We start from the raw sequence: 17,484 nt of genomic DNA on the forward strand, positions 1-17,484 counted from the left end.
ATTGACCACAAAGGCAACCCCTTACTTCCTTTGAACTTATTCCAGGTACAGCTTAACTCAGGCAAACAGCAGCTTGAAAACCAGAAGGCTGTTACCTGCATATTAATGAACCACCCCCACCCCAGTTTCTCTCCTGTATTGTTGACAAGCTCCTCATTTATCTTTAAGTCCACAGGTCTCCACCATGGCTCAGTGGGTAACACGCTCAACGCTTCAGAGTCAGAAGGTTGTTTGTGTGTTCAAGCCCCACTCTAGACACATCAGCACAAAATCCCGACAAACACTCCGGCGCACCACTGAGTGAGTGCTGCACTACTGAAGGTGCTGTTTTTCAGATGAGACGTTAATCTAAGGCTCCATATGCCCTCTCAGGTTGGTATAAAAGATCCCATGGCTCCATCTGAAGAGCAGGGGCCAAGAACCTGGCCATGTTTTGTCCAAGAACCAATATGACCAAAAACAAATCAACTGGTCATTGCTGTTTGTGGGATCTTGCTGTGTGCAAATTGGCTGCCGTGTTTCCTATATCAAACTACACTTCACAAATGTAGTGTATTACTTCGGCTGTAATGCCTCTCTCCCACTAGTAGCTTTAGTCAGTTCCCTGCAACTGGATTTACCAGGACTGAGGTCACTTTTTAAAGTGTGAAAGCTTTCAATTTAATTCTCATTTAGACTGTGATGGGGCTTGGTAGGTGTGGCACTGCACCATTTGGGGGCATGGTGCGAGAAACCTCCATCATCCTGCCATACACAACTCGGTACTGACTGGTAGATGGCATTTCACGGAGCAGGAGCTATTGACCACCCTCCTTAACGCACTTGAGTAGACAGAGGTTCCAAACACGTGATACATATGGATAAAGCCCGCTTCTGGCACATTAACCTGCCCATGCAGAAAGCAAAACCTACAGCTCCCTCCACACCCCACCTCACAGCATCTTTCCTACCTCCCCGGTAGGAAGAATAGAGGCATAGACTATTTTCTAAATGGGGAGAGAATTCAGAAATCTGGAGTGCAAAGGGACTTGGGCGTCCTAGTCCAGGATTCTCTTAAGGTTAACTTGCAGGTTGAGTCGGTAGTTAGGAAGGCAAATGCAATGTTGGCATTTATTTCGAGACGACTAGAATATAAAAGCAGGGATGTACTGCTGAGGCTTTATAAGGCTCTGGCCAGACCACATTTAGAATATTGTGAGCAATTTTGGGCCCCGTATCTCAGGAAGGATGTGCTGGCCCTGGAGAGGGTCCAGAGGAGGTTCAGCAGAACGATCCCAGGAATGAAAGGCTTAACATATGAGGAACGTTTGAGTGCTCTGGGTCTATACTCGATGGAGTTTAGAAGGATGAGGGGGGATCTGATTGAAACTTACAGAATACTGAAAGGCCTGGATAGAGTGGACGTGGGGAAGATGTTTCCATTAGTAGGAGAGACTAGGACCCGAGGGCACAGCCTCAGAGTAAAGGGAAGACCTTTTAGAACAGAGATGAGGAGAAACTTGTTTAGCCAGAGAGTGGTGAATCGATGGAATTCATTGCCACAGAAGGCTGTGGAGGCCAGGTCATTGAGTGTATTTAAGATCGAGATAGATAGGTTCTTGATTGGTAAGGGGATCAAAGGTTACGGGGAGAAGGCGGGAGAATGGGGTTGAGAAACTTATCAGCCATGATTAAATGGCGGAGCAGACTCGATGGGCCGAATGGCCTAATTTCTGCTCCTATGTCTTATGGTCTTATCTTCCCCTCCCCACCCCCGCCCCCCCCACCCCATTCTACTCATAGTGTTGATTATTCTTTGGGTGAACAGATTATTCTCGGCACCCTCTTCTGCAGGAAGGAGTGAAGCGTGGAACACGGAGAAACGACAGGGATGCGGGAAGAGAGAGAGAACTGGAACAGGGAAGGGACGGTCTCATTCTGCACCTCGCTCTTGTAGTAATGAGGTGGTGCAGGGCTTACTGCACTGAAAACCATGGGGTAATAAATACAAAGCACATAACCACAGAAAACAAGATCACAGAACTGCTGTTAAAAAAGGATTAAACAGTGACCCATTTTTTTTTTTCTCCCTGGGTCACAAGATAGATTAAAAATACTTCTCAATGTTTAACCCAGAGGCAGAAACCTTGTGCTGATTGTTCAGTCCACTTGTGTCTTAAAAGCAGCAAATGAAACACAACAAGATTTTAAAGTTACCATTTAAAGGCACAGGGTTTTTTTTCTGCAAAGCAATAACCACAGTGATCTCTGAGTGAAACACGTGGTTTTCATTTCATCCTTCTTCGTATGTGTGCGTTTAAGAGCATTTTCATTTCCAGTTAAAACTTTTTTAAAAGACAAAAAGTCTTTGAGTTTGGCCAGTGCCACTCTTAAGTAAATGGGCTCGATCTCGTTGGAGCGAGGAATCCTGTGGGCAGGCGTCTTTAGGTAGTTGGATTTTTTCCCCGCGCCCGTAAGCTGAAGAGATTTTTTTGGGTGGCGGCTTGCTGGAGAGCGAGGTGATAACAGCACTAAGAGGGCAACGGGGGGATCTGGGACCTCGGCGAATGACAGGACCGATAGCGTGTTGCCTTCACCAACGGCATTTAGGGGTGGAGAAAAATACAGAATCGTGGAGGGAGAAAGGGGTGGTGAAAGAGAGTCAAAAAAATCAGGCACAGAAAGAAAAAGAAAGATTGAATCGAGAGAGAAAAACAAGAGACATCAAATGAAAAATGAGGTCTTTTTTTGAATTTGACATCTCCAACAACAATTCACTACCAGGAGGAATGAAACTCCACAGCTTACATTCTTCCCTTTCTAGGCAATCATTAACAATCTTCATGTCATTAACAATAATTAATTAGTAATTAAGTCTATTAATTACTAGACTTTCTGTGGTGAGTTTAATGGGGAATTAATGTGCAAAGGAGGCCACTTCTTTAAAAAAAATATAGAGGGAGGGTAAGAGCAAGATGCTGCCAGTGCAAAGCAGACGCTGGGAATGGCATAAATTGATCTGCACGTTTTATAAATTCACAACTCATGTCATTTCATTTAATCCCCTGAATTTATTGATCAATTTGAAGGTTGATATAATCATGCGTTGTTTGCATTGCTGTTACTTTTCCAGCAAGTTCCAGCCTATAACGTTAAGGTTAAAAAAATCTCAGCCCGCATTTTCAAGCGGGGGCGGGAGTGGGGGAGGGGAAAAGGAGGTGCGGTTAAACTTTGCGATCTGCCTGTGGCAGGAAACATGCAATCTTCAGATGCATCCTCATTTCCATGAATGAAGCAGTCATCTGAGCATGACCTGTACTGCTCAACAACCGACCCAGCAGCTTACAAGGCTAGCACGTGTTCCAGCTAGCCTCCAGCTCTTAAAGGAAGCCTGCACCTCTTAAAAGAGACTGCTTGGTTCAAAGCTGCTGTTGACTGTAGTGGAATTAGTTGCAACTTGAGCACAACAAATGGAGAACCAGGGAAGAGAGAGGGATCCAAAGTTCGGTGCTGAAAGCCTTAACGATGGAGGTTGACAGGAGAAAAAAAGCCCCATTTCCACAGGTGGGGGGAGGTCATAGGCCAGGAGGCCCTCAAGGAACATTATCTTAAGGGGAGGGGGCTGTGGTGGGGGGGGGGGGGGGTGGGGGGGGCGAGGAAGAGGTGACCAGGGAGATCAGCTCCCGAAGTCTATCTCCGAAGTCCTGGCAGCAACACCATAAGAAACTCAATAACCTCACCCTGGTGGTCCAGGACAGTGAATGCATCTTCAAAGGGCATCTCGTACCCACTACATTTCATTACTTCCTACTGAGGAGATGATTCTCCGCATCAGGGCTCAGCTGCCATAAAGTCTGTTGCCTCAGGCATCACCAATGGGACAGCATACAGGAGAACGCCGATAAGGATGCGCATAAAGACGCTTGGTGCTTTGGCGGGCCTGATAGACAGCCTGTCATCACCATCGAGGAGCACAGAGGAGTCCATGCTCCAGCCTGGCACAGGGCATCATGAAGAGCTCAGAGCCCACCCATTCCACCAAGGCAGGGATGATAAACCCCATACCAGCACTTGTGTAGCTAGCGGTGATCTGGTAGCCACTGCCACAGCTTCCATTGCAGTACAGTCAGGAGCCAACCCAACACCACAGGGCTGCAGTGGAAACTCCGATGCCTCAGAAACCAGCAGATGCCATAAGTTTCATGCCTGCTGCCCTCACAGCCGTTGGTCTCAGTGTTCAAAAGCTACATGCAAACTCTTAGGCAGTGCAGCAACCTGCCCTCCCAATAGGTTACAAGGATTGCTGAAGCATTGCCTCAGAGAGTGGCAATGGTTCCCTGGTGCATGAACCAGCTGTTTTCTCAGGGTGACAGCAATCACGATCCCATCACTGCCACACCTCCAGTGATGCTGCTGTTGCCGGTCAGCCAGTCTGCCCACACTAATGGCAGCCATGCTGAGCTGATGCAGCGCAATGTCAGGCCTTCAAGGCCCAAAGTTGTTCAAGGGCATCCCACAAGACCTCCTGCAGTGCCCCACCCCCCCCAGTGAAAGTCAGCAGCCTTCCACAAGCCATACACCATCCATTAGGGTAGCATCACAAAGGGGCACGAGGCTAGGTAAAGGCACCCACAAGACACAGATTGAGGGAACGCACAAGAGTGAATTGTTCACTGGATGATTATTATAAAGTTGTTATGGAAAGGTTTTGTTGCTGCCTTTTATTGCAGGAACTTGAGGAGACTGTGATGGGGCATCCCAAATGGATGGGAAGGTGGGGAATAATGGAGCAGTGGAGGCGAAGGGATGATTACCTAAGGGTAGCCAACTCTAGTACAGCCTGTGCCCATGCCCTCCAGCAACTGGGCCTCTGGTTCTTCTCGGTTGCCCAGAGACAGCAGAAACCTGGACTGTTCCGGGGGAAAGGCATCCGGGCTGCTGCCAGGGTAGCATGTGTTCGCTGACATGAGGAGAGGTCAGCAGGGCATTCAAACTGATCCTGTCCTCAACCAACACCCAGCTACAATCTGAAGTCAGAACCTTGGCTGATTTTTCCCATCAACTTGCATTTGCATAGCACCTTTAACATATTTTTGGGAGGGAATTCCATAATTTAGGGCTAAGGCAGTTGAAAGCACTGCCACCAATGGTGGAGCATTGAAAATCAGGGATGCACAAGAGGCGAACACTGGAGGAGCATAGAGTTCTCGCAGACTGGAGATGGTTAAGAATGTAGGGAAGGATGGGGTCACAGGGGTACCTGAACACTCTGAGGAGCATTTCAAAATTGAGGCATTGCTGGACTAGGACCCAGATTAGATTAGTGAGCACGGAAGTGATGTGTGAATGGGACCTGATGCCAGTTATGATATGGGCCACTCAGTCCTGAATTGAAAATTTGGGAAACTAGAAAACTGAACATAACTCATGAGAATCAGGCACCATTTGCCTTACTGAACATTCATTTAGTGTTGTTCTATTAACTTGAAATAGAAGCAATAACAGGTGAACAACAGTAGTCATGCGTCACACCCTCCACACACTGTGCCGTGCCTCTACAAGGTCCCCTTCCCCATCCAGATTTGTCCAACTTACTTACAAAGCAAAGTAACTCTCCACACCTTACATCACCAGACCAGGATATTACCAATCATTAAACAGATCCCAAGGCCTCATTACATAGTACTACAAAGTTTGTACTACACAGGAACAGACCATACAGCCCAACAGGTCTATACTTGTGCTTATGCTCCACACAAGCGTAGTTTCACTTTACTGCATCTCACCCTATCCGCATAACCCTCTATTGCTTGTTTCTTCATGTAGTTATCCAGCTTTCCTTTGAATGCATCTATGCTGTTCACCTCAATTACTTCTTGTGGTAGGGAGTTCCAGATTCTAATCAGTCCCGAGGCACAGAGGTTTCTGCTGAATTCCTTATTGGATTTACTAGTAATTAACTTATATTTATGACCTCTAGTTTTGAACTCCCCACAAACTCCAACATCTTTACCTTATTGAACTCCTTCAAATCTTGAAGACCTCCATCCGGTCACCCTCAGCCTTCTCTGCTCTAGAGAAAAGAGCCACAGCCTGTTCAAACATTCTTGATATAACCTCTCAGATCTGTTATGATCCTTGTAAGTCTTTTTTACACCTTTGTCGTAGCCTCTATATCCTTTTTGTAATATGGAGACCAAGACAGTACACGGTAATCCTAATTAAGGTGCTCTAATTAAGGTACTATAACATAGCAATATACCAACTCTACTCCGCTGGAAATAAACCCCAGAGCTTTGTTTATAATCGTTTGGCCTTGTTAACACGTGTTGCAACTTTTTAATGGGGTTGTGTATCTGTACCTCCAGATCCCTCTGCTCCTGAACCCCATTTAGATTCCAACAAGTGTTTGGCCTCCTTATTCTTCCTATGGAAATGCATTACCTCACTTTGTTCTACGTTGAAATTAATCTGTCATTCACACCACAACCATTCTGTAAAGTTATTAGTCTTTTTGCATTTTGTCACCACCTTCCTCAGCATTAACCACAGCGCCAATTTGAATTGCACACTTACACAGCACAAAAAAATTCTGGATTGCTAAATTCACAGCAACACATTAATGTGCATGTTTAATAGACAACATCCACTACCATTCTCATTCCTCTCAGACTGCTTGTGTCGCTGGTACTTGTGAATTATATGTGTTTCACACTTGAGAAATTAAGCTCTGTGACATCACTAGATGGGCACAGGAGTGCCACAGTGTCGAGACTGAATTCATGAATTCAACAGTCCATGGCAAACTGTGAAACTGATGTCAGCGATAATCTGGAGATGGCAGAAAAACTGACCCTGTAAACTGCTGGATTGTCCCAAGAACCCAACTCGTTCACTAAGGTCGACCGGGGAAGAGAATCTGCCATTCTTATTCATTCTGGTTTGGGCCATCTCCTATAGAGTGCACCTAACCATAACACGTAAATGCAAGTTGTTGTTCTGTATGTAACTAGTGCAAAAAGGTTCCTTGCCGTGAAAGAAGAGTTCCTTTCTGTAACTCACCCAGAGGGTGAATTTGGAGAGTCAGCCAGCAGGAATCTGGGACCAGTTTGTAGATACTCTGCAGCAGAAGGGAAAAGGGGGCAGGTGGAAATGTGCCATTGCTTAATGGAAAGGTGCAACTGATTCATTTGGTTACAGCATTGATCACTAACTATAAATTGTCGCTATGGTGACTTTATCAGTTAATTACAGGTCTGTTTAAGCTCTTTGAATCCCACTTTTAAAAAGGAGTCTTGAAGCCAAGATTCCCTTTCTAAAAACTGTCCCAATGACGAGACTCTTTAAAAAGAAACTTTAGTTTAGATGCTTGCACCATTTCCCGGAAACATATTCAAGAAAAAGTTGCTCCCTGACCCATCTCACTTCAGCCCCGCTCTACCCCCAACATTACTCTTAGTGTCTATTTCATCAACTTAATTAGGATTCCTCTGGACCTTTTCTCAAACTTTAAACTAGGTCACGGCTGATCTGTACCTCAACTCCATCCTGCCTTTGCTCCATATCCTTACCCAACAAAAGTCTATTGTCATCAGTTTAAAGAGGGAAAGATCAGGCACCTCACAAACCAGGCAGGAGAACGGAGAGATTATATGTAGCCAGAAAGATGGAACAGGCTGGGGCTTTTTTTTCCTCTAGAAAAGAGAAGGCTCAGGGGTGAACTGATAAAGATTAAGATTATCAAAAGGTTTTATAGGGAAGATGTTTTCACTTTTGGGAGAGTCCAGAACTAGGGGCCATAAACATTAAAAGTCACTTATAAATCAAACAGGAAATTCAGGAGAACCTTCTTTATCAAACGAGTCGTGAGATTCTGGAACTCGCTACCATACGGAGTAGTTGAAGAAAATCACACAGATGCATTTTAAGGGAAGCTAGATAAATACATGAGGTAGAAAGGATTAGAAGGATATTTTGATAGGGCAGGAGTGGAAAGGAGGCTCAATGTGGAGCATAAACACTGGCCTGGGTCAGTTGGCCCAATGGTCTGTTTCTGCATTGTAAACCTTCCAGGCTTACACCAGTGGTAAAGGTTACTGGGAGTAGCAGTGTTTATTAATTACAAATTAAGAATAAATTAATTAACACATAATGAAGATGGCAGGGTAGGTGATGTGTTGTGACTGCAGAACGTGAGAATTCTTGGGAACTGGGCTGATCCAAGGAAAACACGGGGAAAGTTCCCCAGACACTTTGTACCTGGAGGCAGTCACACCCTTTAGGACAGGGTCTTCTGATTTAGTCAGTGGTCAGGGACAGGAGGGTGTGACTGTAGGTGAGGCAGGTACCGGGAACCCAGAGGTAGAAATGGAGGAGCCTCAGCCTTTGCAATTGTCCGACAGGTTCAATGTTCTTGCCGTCTGTATGGATGAAAGTGGTGGCTGCAGGGTGGAAGAGCAAACTGACCAAAGCACCATGGTACAGGAAGCATTTCAAGTGGGGAGTATTAATAGGAATGTGGTGGTAACTGGGGACAAGTATAGTCAGGGGATAGACATAATTCTCTGTAGCCAAGAGGGGTCCAGAGGGCTGTGTTGCCTGCCCAGGGCCAGGGTTTGGGGCATCTGCTTTAGGCTGGAGGGGTACTTGCAGTAGGAGGGGAAGGATCCAGTTGTTGAAGTCCACGTAGGTACCAACGACACAGGTAGAACTAGCAGAGATGTTCTGCTGAGGGAACATGAGCAGCCAGGGGCTAAATTAAAAAGCAGAACTTCAAAAGGTAACAATTACTACATGAGCAAATTGGAGTAGGGTAAATCAGATTAGAGAGTTAAATGCATGGCTCAAAAATTGGTGTGGGAGAAATGGGTTTTGATTCCTGGGGCACTGGCACCAGTACTGGGGCAAGTGGGAGCTGTACCGTTGGGATGGTCTTTACCTGAACCGTGCTGAGACATTCAAGAGCATTCAAGGTGAGTCATATAACTAGGGCAGTAGAGAGGGCTTTAAACTAAATAGTGGGGCAAGGGACCAAGTTTGGGCAGATGTGATGAATTAAATAGAGAAGACAAGGCAAAAGAGCAAGATAGGAATAAGGGAAATGATGATCAGAATGTGGCAGGAAGGGACAATGTTCAAACTTAAGAGAGCACCAGCAGACAAGGCTTAGAGGTTACAAAAAAGTGAAGAGAGAGAACTTAAGGCTCTGTATCTGAATACACATAGCATTCATAACAAAACAGATGAATTGAAAGCACAACTAGAAATAAATATGTAGGATCTGACAGCTATTACAGAGACATGGCTGCAGGATGGCAAAGATTGGGACCTGAATATTGAAGGGTACACGACATTTGGGGAGGCCAGGAAGCTAGGAAAAGGTGGAGGGGTAGGTTTGTTAATTAAAGATGACATTGGTACAATAGAGAGAGATAACCTTAGTTCTGGAGATCAAGATGTAGAATCAGTTTGGGCAGAGATGAGAAATAGTAAAGGTAAGAAGTCACTTGTGGGGGTGGTTTATAGGCTCCCTAACAGCAACCACACTGTAGGACGGGGTATACAGGAAGAAATAATGGGGGCTTGTGAGAAAGGTACAGCGATAATCATGGGTGATTTTAATCTACATATAGATTGGACAAATCAGATTGGCAAAGGTACCTGGATGATAAGCTCACAAGAGCGTTTTAGGGACAGTTTCTTAGAGCAGCACATTTTAGCATCAACTAGAGACCAGGCTATGGTAATGTGCAATTAGACAAGATTAATTAATGACCTCATGATGATGGTGTCCCTAGGTAGCAGTGATCATAATATGATTGAATTTCACATTCAGTTTGAGGGAGAGAGGAATGGATCTAAGACTAGTGTTTTAAACTTAAATAAGGGCAATTATGAGGGCATGAAGACAGAGCTGGCTAAAGTGGCAAATGTTTAACGAAATGTTTCAGAATACTCAGAAAAGATACATTCCAGTGAGAAAGAAAGACTTTAAGGGAAGGACACACCATCCCGTGGCTAACTAAAGAAGTTAAAGATAGTACCAAATTGAAATAAAAAGCATGTAATTCCACAAAAATGAGTGCTAGGTCAGAAGATTGGACAGAATATAAGGAACAGCAAAGAATGACTAAAAGATTAATAAGGAGGGAGGAATTAGAGTAAGAGAGAAAGCTAGCTAGAAATATAAAAAGATAGTAAGAGTTTATACAGGTATTTGAAAACGAAAGGAGTGAGTGAGTGTTGGTCCTCTAGAGAGTAAGAATAGGAAATTAATAATGCAAAATAAGGAATTGGCAGATGAATTGACAGATATTTTGTGTCTGTCTTCACTGTAGATACAAAAGGGAGTGAGGAACTTAAAACGATCACCAGGGAAAGCGTACTGAAAAAATTATTAGAACTAAAAGCTGATAAGTCTCCAGGTCCTGAAGGACTTCATCCTAGGGTCTTAAAAGATGTGGCTGCGTTGGTTTTAGTTTTCCAAAATTCCCTAACTTTTGCAAAGTTCCCATCAAATTGGAAAATAGCGAATGTGACTGCTCTATTCAAGAAAGGAAGGAGACAGAAAGCAGGAAACTACAGGCCCATTAGCTTATTTGTCATTGGGAAAACAGTAGAATCTATTATTAAGAATGTTATAGCAGGGCACTTAGAAAATCTCAATGCAATCAGGCAGAGTCAACATGGTTTTGTGAAAGGGAAATCATGTTTGACGGAGTTCTTTGAGGAAGTAACGAGCAAGGTGGATAAAGGGGAATTTGTGGATGTGCTGTACTTCAAATTCCAGAAGGCATTTGACAAGGTGCCACATCAAAAGGTCACTATGCAAAATAAGAGCTCATAGTATAAGGGGTGAGATATTAGCATGGATAGAGGATGGATTAGCTACCAGGAAGCAGAAAGTAGGGTCAAATGGGTCTTTTTTGGGTTGTCAAGATGTGACCAGTGGAGTGCCACAGGGATTAGTGCTGCAGCCTCAACTATTTACAATTTATATCAATGATTTGGATGAATGTATGGAACTAAATTTGCCGATGACACAAAGATAGGTAGGAAAGTAAGCTGTGAACAGGACGTGAGGGTGTCTGCATAAGGGACATTGATGGTTAAGTGAGTGGGAAAAAATCTGGCAGCTGGAGTATAATGTGGGGAAATGTAAAGTTGTTCACTTTGGCAGGAAGAATAGAAAAGCAGCAAATTATTTAAATGGAGAGAGAGAGGTTGCAGAACTCTGAGGTACCGAGGGATCTGGGTGTCCTGGTACATGAATACAAAAGTTAGTATGCAGGAACAGCAAGTGATTAGAAAGGCACAATGGAATGTTGTTGTTTATTGCAATAGGAATGGAATATTAAAGTAGGAATGTTTTGCTATAGTTCTACCGGGCATTGGTGAGACCACATCTGGAGCACTGTGTACAGTTTTGGTTTCCTTATTTAAGAAAGGGTATAAATGTGTTAGAAACAGTTCAGAGAAAGTTCACTCAACTGCTACCTGGGATGAGGAGATTATCTTACGAGGAAAGGTTGGACAGGCTGGGCCTGTATACATTGGAGTTTAGAAGAATGAGAAGTGATCTTATTGAAACATATAAAATCCTGAGGGGACTTAATAGGGTGGATGCTGAGAGGATGTTTCCCCTTGTGGGAGAGATGAGAACTAGGGGACATAGTTTAAAAGTAAGGGATCTCCCATTTAACACAGATGAGGAAATTATTTTTTCTCTCAGAGTCTTGAGAGTCTTTGGAACTCTCATCCCCAGTGAGCGGTGGAGGAAGGGTCAGTGAATATTTTTAAAGCAGAGTTAGATAGATTCTTCACTAACAAGGGAGTCAAAGGTTAATGTGGAGTTGAGGCCACAATCAGATCAGCCATGATCTTATTGAATGGCGGGGAAGGATCGAGGGGCTGAGTGGCCTACTCCTGCTCCTAATTTATGTTAGTATGACCTCTACCACCTAGAAGAACAAGGGCAGTTTATGCATGGGAACACCACCACCTACAAGTTCCCCCCGAGCCGCACACCATAGTGACTTGGACTGTTCATTCACTGTCGTTTGGTCAAAATACTGGCAATGCCTTCCTAACATCACTGTGGATGTACTGGCCTCGGTAGTGATGCCCACATCCCATGAACGAATAAGTAAATAAATAAAAAATACTATATCATTCTAGGAGTGATTGGGTAGATTCACATGACATATCAAGTAGAAGAAAGGAAGGTGCACATCAGCTACATTAAGCTTAATTAACAAGCATCCTGCACACGGCCTGCACTTCCAATAGTTTCACCAGAGACCCGTATTAGTGGTGCTCTCTCCTGACTGGCACATAAGCTGGAGCTCAAAGCCAAAACTGCAAAAATCTATTTGGAGGCTGGGGGAGCTGTTCCTGTTCCTGCTAACACAGGTCTTGTGAAATTCAGAGGCAGCTTTAGCTGTGGGTTTGCCCAGGATTTAACTGCAGTAAAATCCTACTTCAGCTGAGAAAACAGGGAGGAAATTACATCCTGCATAAATACATCAAAATGCAAACACCAATAACTCCATAGGTATCTTGTAACAAAACAATTTCCTCCAATTTCAAGACGTTTACTATATTCTGATGCCATTACATGGGCATCTCTACCTGTGTGATCCCTAAGACAACAAAGGAGATCTAGTCTGAAATCTACAAAGTTAACAGTCTGCTTCCTAATCCCCATGAGCGTAGAAAGGGGTGAAGCTAAATGCACATATATAGAAACACAAAGGTTACATGTCCTAGTCTGTGGTCTACATTCACAGCCAGTGTTTAAGGCAGTTTGCTTCAGTCCAGTAGTTTACTAGTGGCAGGGGGAGCATGGCCAGTGTGTGTCAGCCATGGCTCAAGTACTCTCACCTGTCAGGCAACAGGTGGTGGGGTTCAAACTCACTCTAGAGACTTGAGTACATAATCCACATTCCGGTGCATTACTGAGGGAGTGCTGCATTGTCAGAGGTGCTGTCTTTCAAATGTGAGATTAAACCTCATTTGCCCCCTCAGGCAGACGTAAAAGATCCCAATAATGTTTTAAAACTGCAGGGTTCTCCCCAGTGTTGTGGGCCAATACTTATCCACCAATCAACATAATTAAAAACAGATTATCTGGTCATTATCACATTGCTGTTTGTGGGAGCTTGCTGTGCACAAATTGGCTGCTGTGTTTCACACAGTACAACAGTGACTACACGTCTAGAAGTACTTCATTGCTGTAAAGTGCTTTGGGACATCCTGAGATTGTGATAGACACAATAGCAATAAATCTTTCTCTTACGTTTGATCAGATTAAGAGCTGCTGGGGGTGGGGGGGAGGGGAGGAGAGGAGGGTATTTACAGGTTGCTGAGGGACTGTGGGAGGGTGGGGGGGGGTTACCTGCTCTGACAGGGCTCTGGAGGAGGTTCTGAGGGGTGAGGCCCAGGTGCACGGACGTGCTCGCCTTACTGAGGTCCATGGGTGGTCCTTGGGAGGCCGCTGGCTGCTGCAGGGGTGGGTGCTGACTGGGCTCCTGCTGCTGTGATGGGCTAGGGGGGATTCCATTCTCCGACAGGAACTCCTCCAGATCCATATACTCCAGCTGGAAAGTGTCCCCGTCATAAGGCAGAGTCTTGTCCCACAGCGTGGGTCCCAGGAAGGCCAACTGTGGGACCGTGCTGCCTGCTGCTTCATCCTCCAACTGCTTCTCCTTCTCTTCTTTGTTGAAACCTTCAAAAGATCAAAAATTGGAATCTTGGTCATAAAAGAAACAACTCGAATTGCAAAATAATGAATCACGTCCCCCTTCACTACCCTCCCATGGTACTGCCCCTGCCTCCTGTGGGGTGATTCCAGGGGCACTGGCTATCTAGGGGCTCCAAAATAAACATAGGATCACAGAATGGTTACAACACAGGAGCCTGTTTGGCCCATCGCGTCTGTGCTAGTTTCACTCCACCTTTTCCTCACAGCCCTGCACATTTTCTCTCTTTAGAAAATTATCCAATTCTCTTTTGAAAGCCACAATTGAATCTACCTCCCCCACACTCTCAGACAGTCCGTTCCAGATCCTAACCACTCGATTGACCCTGTCTCCACCACACTCTCAGACAGTGCATTCCAGATCCTAACCACTCGATTGACCCTGTCTCCCCCACACTCTCAGACAGTGCATTTCAGATCCTAACCACTCGATTGACCCTGTCTCCCCCACACTCTCAGACAGTGCATTTCAGATCCTAACCACTCGATTGACCCTGTCTCCCCCACACACTCAGACAATGCATTTCAGATCCTAACCACTCGATTGACCCTGTCTCCCCCACACACTCAGACAGTGCATTTCAGATCCTAACCACTCGATTGACCCTGTTTCCACCACACACTCAGACAGTGCATTTCAGATCCTAACCACTCGATTGACCCTGTCTCCCCCACACTCTCAGACAGTGCATTTCAGATCCTAACCACTCGATTGACCCTGTTTCCACCACACTCTCAGACAGTGCATTCCAGATCCTAACCACTCGATTGACCCTGTTTCCACCACACTCTCAGACAGTGCATTCCAGATCCTAACCACTCGATTGACCCTGTTTCCACCACACTCTCAGACAGTGCATTCCAGATCCTAACCACTCGATTGACCCTGTCTCCCCCACACACTCAGACAGTGCATTTCAGATCCTAACCACTCGATTGACCCTGTTTCCACCACACTCTCAGGCAGTGCATTCCAGATCCTAACCACTCGATTGATCCTGTCTCCACCACACTCTCAGACAGTGCATCCCAGATCCTAACCATTCGATTGACCCTGTGTCCCTCACTCTCAGGCAGTGCATTCCAGATCCTAACCACTCGATTGACCCTGTGTCCCTCACTCTCAGGCAGTGCATTCTGGATCCTAACCACTCGCTGTGTCAGAGTTTCTCATGTCGCTGTTGCCTCTTTTGTCTTTCACCTTAAATCGGTGCCCTCTGGTTCTTGATCCATCCACCAATGGGAACAGTTTCTCTCCATCTACGCTGTGTCTAGACCACTCATGTTTTTGAGCACCTCTATTCAAATCTCCTCTCAACCTCCTCTTCTCCAAGGAGAGCAGTCCCAGCTTCTCCAATTCATCCACGTTACTGAAGTTTCTCATTCCCTGAAGCCATTTTTGTAAATCTTCTCTGCACCCTCTCCAATGACTTCACAACCTTCCTAAAGTGAGGTGCCCAGAATTGGATGCAATACTCCAGTTGAGGCAGAACAGTGTTTTGTGGAGGTTTATCATAACAGAAGGCTCCAAAAAGGTAAGATTCCTGGCAGGCTCTCTGACTGGATTGGGCTTAACAGTGGATCATGATTATGTTCTTACCCACACGTTTTGTAGTGGGATCACACTATGTTTTAGGGTGATGGTCCTATGCTAGGATCACAGGGGCTAATTTTAGCCAAAGAATGATAACAGGCACTAAATGGATACAGTGCTAATAAGACACATTTGTTTGAAAACCTGAATTTAGATCACAATTTTGGTCTGAGCTGATGTTGTCTGGAGATGCTAAACCAGGAACCTGCTGATTTAGCATCGAGTGCTGATTAGTTGCAATTTTTGTGGTGCAGTACATGTGGACTCTTCAAATGCACTTGCACTGAAGGTATGGAGTGCTCTGGCTGACAGACACCAGCACATAGGAAACACAGGCTCAGGGGTCAAGGGAGAGGGTACAAATTGTCGGATGCTGCACTGGGGGGAAAGGACAACGTCCAGTAGCCGCAGTGGGGAAGGGGCCCACCTTACCCTCCTGTCCCTCTCTCCTGCAGCACCCAGTGCTGCACTACCTGGCTTCTTATCCTCCTCCCATTTCTCATCCAAACCAAATGGGACCTGTGGAAGATGTCCATGACTAAGTATTCCCTTTCCCCTAGTGACTTCTGTACGATGGAGTAGCACATCTTTTTAGGCGAGGTCCTCAGAGAATTTTCCAGAATAAATGTTGCTGGTCTATTGGTGAAGTAAAGTGTCCCAGAAAGTCTCTCGATGTGTTTCAAGGCTCTCCTCACAGCTCCAGCAGTAGTAACCGTGGAATGGTGAGTATCCCTTTAAATAGCGTTCAAAATTGACATCAACACAGTTTATCCCCAAACAGCTGGTCACTGTTAGGAAAGGGCATGAGTTGAAGTGTTAGCCACCAAAATGTTTTGTAGCTTCTTTAATGAGCATGAGCAGGCATTTTAAGTGAAAATCAGCTGATTAACAAGTTTCTGGGCACCGTTCCTGACACTGGTTTCAAATCCTTTACCAAGATGGTGTCTTACACTAAACAGGAAAAATTGGCGTTTTAGCTTAAGATTCTACCTTCTTCACCACCTAAAATATTCAGTGAAAATCATCCCACAATATATTGCTGGGTCAGTGTTAGGATCACAATATATTATTAGGATCATGGTCCTGTATTAGAATCACACTATATATATTACAGGATGACAGTTCTCTCTGAGGGTCACACTATATCATACAGTCACTGTCCTGCACCCTCATGCCCAGAGGTTTTGGCACAGCTGGTAGCAGACCTTCCCCTCACCATCTCTCAGGCTGAGGCCCACTGGCTGCCCAGTATTCAGCTACTTACAGGTCTGGCTTCCTTCTGCCAGAGCCTCATCCTTGGGCTGTGCTACCAGTAAATGAGTTGTGGGTCACTTGCTTCAATGCATCTCTACATACAAACCATGCCAGCTCATTTAAACATCCAGACACAGATAGCCCTCCCTCTCCTGTCCCCTCTTCTTCTTTCACTCACCCCTCCCTTTCTCCATAACCCCATCCTCCTCAATCTACCCCATCTCTATCTCACCCCCCCATTCACCTCTCCCCTCTCTCCCCATTCACCTCTCCCTCTCCACCTCTACCTTGTTTCCCCCCTTCCCCCAGCTCTCTCTCTCTCTCTCCCCCTCCCTCCATCATTCTCTCTACCCTGGTGTCTCTCCCTGTCCCCCTCGATCTCAACTCCATATTCACTCTCCCCCCGTCTCTAACATGTCCTTCTCCCACTCCCTGTCTCCGGTACATCTTCCCATCTCTATCCTCACTGCCTCCTCTCCCCCACCTCTCTCTTTCTCTTCCCCCCTCTCTCCCCTCTCTCTCCGTCCCCTCTTTCTTCCCCTCCCTCTCTCTCTCCTTTTTCTCTCCCCCTCCCTCCCCCCCCCTTTTTCTCTCCTCCTCCCTCCCTCTCCCCCCTCCATCCCTCTTCCCCCTCCCCCCTTTTTCTCTCCCCCTCCCTCCCCCCCTTTTCTCTCCCCCTCCCTCCCCCCTTTTCTCTCCCCCTCCCCTCCCCCTCTTTTCTCTCCCTCTCCCCTCCCCCCTTTTCTCTCCCCCTCTCCCTCCCTCTCCCCCTCCCCCCCTTTTTCTCTCCCCCTCCCTCCCTCTCCCCTCCCCCCCTTTTCTCTCCCCCTCTCCCTCCCTCTCCCCCTCCCCCCCTTTTCTCTCCCCTTCATCCCTCTCCCCCCTTCATCCCTTTTTC

The 17,484-nt window shown here is 45.8% G+C and overlaps 2 protein-coding genes across 4 annotated transcripts in view; both read right to left on the reverse strand.

The window, feature by feature from the left end:
* Positions 1–13,703, reverse strand: part of LOC144667620 (hepatic leukemia factor-like) — a 37,719-nt gene extending 24,016 nt beyond the window's left edge. For 2 of the 3 annotated variants that reach the window (XM_078529092.1, XM_078529091.1), the window contains exon 1: positions 13,376–13,703. In XM_078529092.1, the coding sequence (XP_078385218.1) occupies positions 13,376–13,568 (193 nt within the window). In that variant the 5' untranslated portion in view covers positions 13,569–13,703. The remainder of the gene's footprint in view (positions 1–13,375) is intronic. The other variant, XM_078529093.1, reaches the window with a different exon arrangement.
* Positions 13,704–16,198: 2,495 nt separating this feature from the next.
* The window catches only part of LOC144699544 (TOM1-like protein 1), a 30,778-nt gene continuing 29,492 nt past the window's right edge, over positions 16,199–17,484 (reverse strand). The window contains 1 exon segment of the mRNA XM_078570589.1: positions 16,199–16,283. Within this exon segment, the coding sequence (XP_078426715.1) occupies positions 16,199–16,283 (85 nt within the window).

This window comes from Cetorhinus maximus, chromosome 24, assembly GCF_964194155.1.
Source record: "Cetorhinus maximus chromosome 24, sCetMax3.hap1.1, whole genome shotgun sequence".
NCBI classification, from domain to species: domain Eukaryota; kingdom Metazoa; phylum Chordata; class Chondrichthyes; order Lamniformes; family Cetorhinidae; genus Cetorhinus; species Cetorhinus maximus.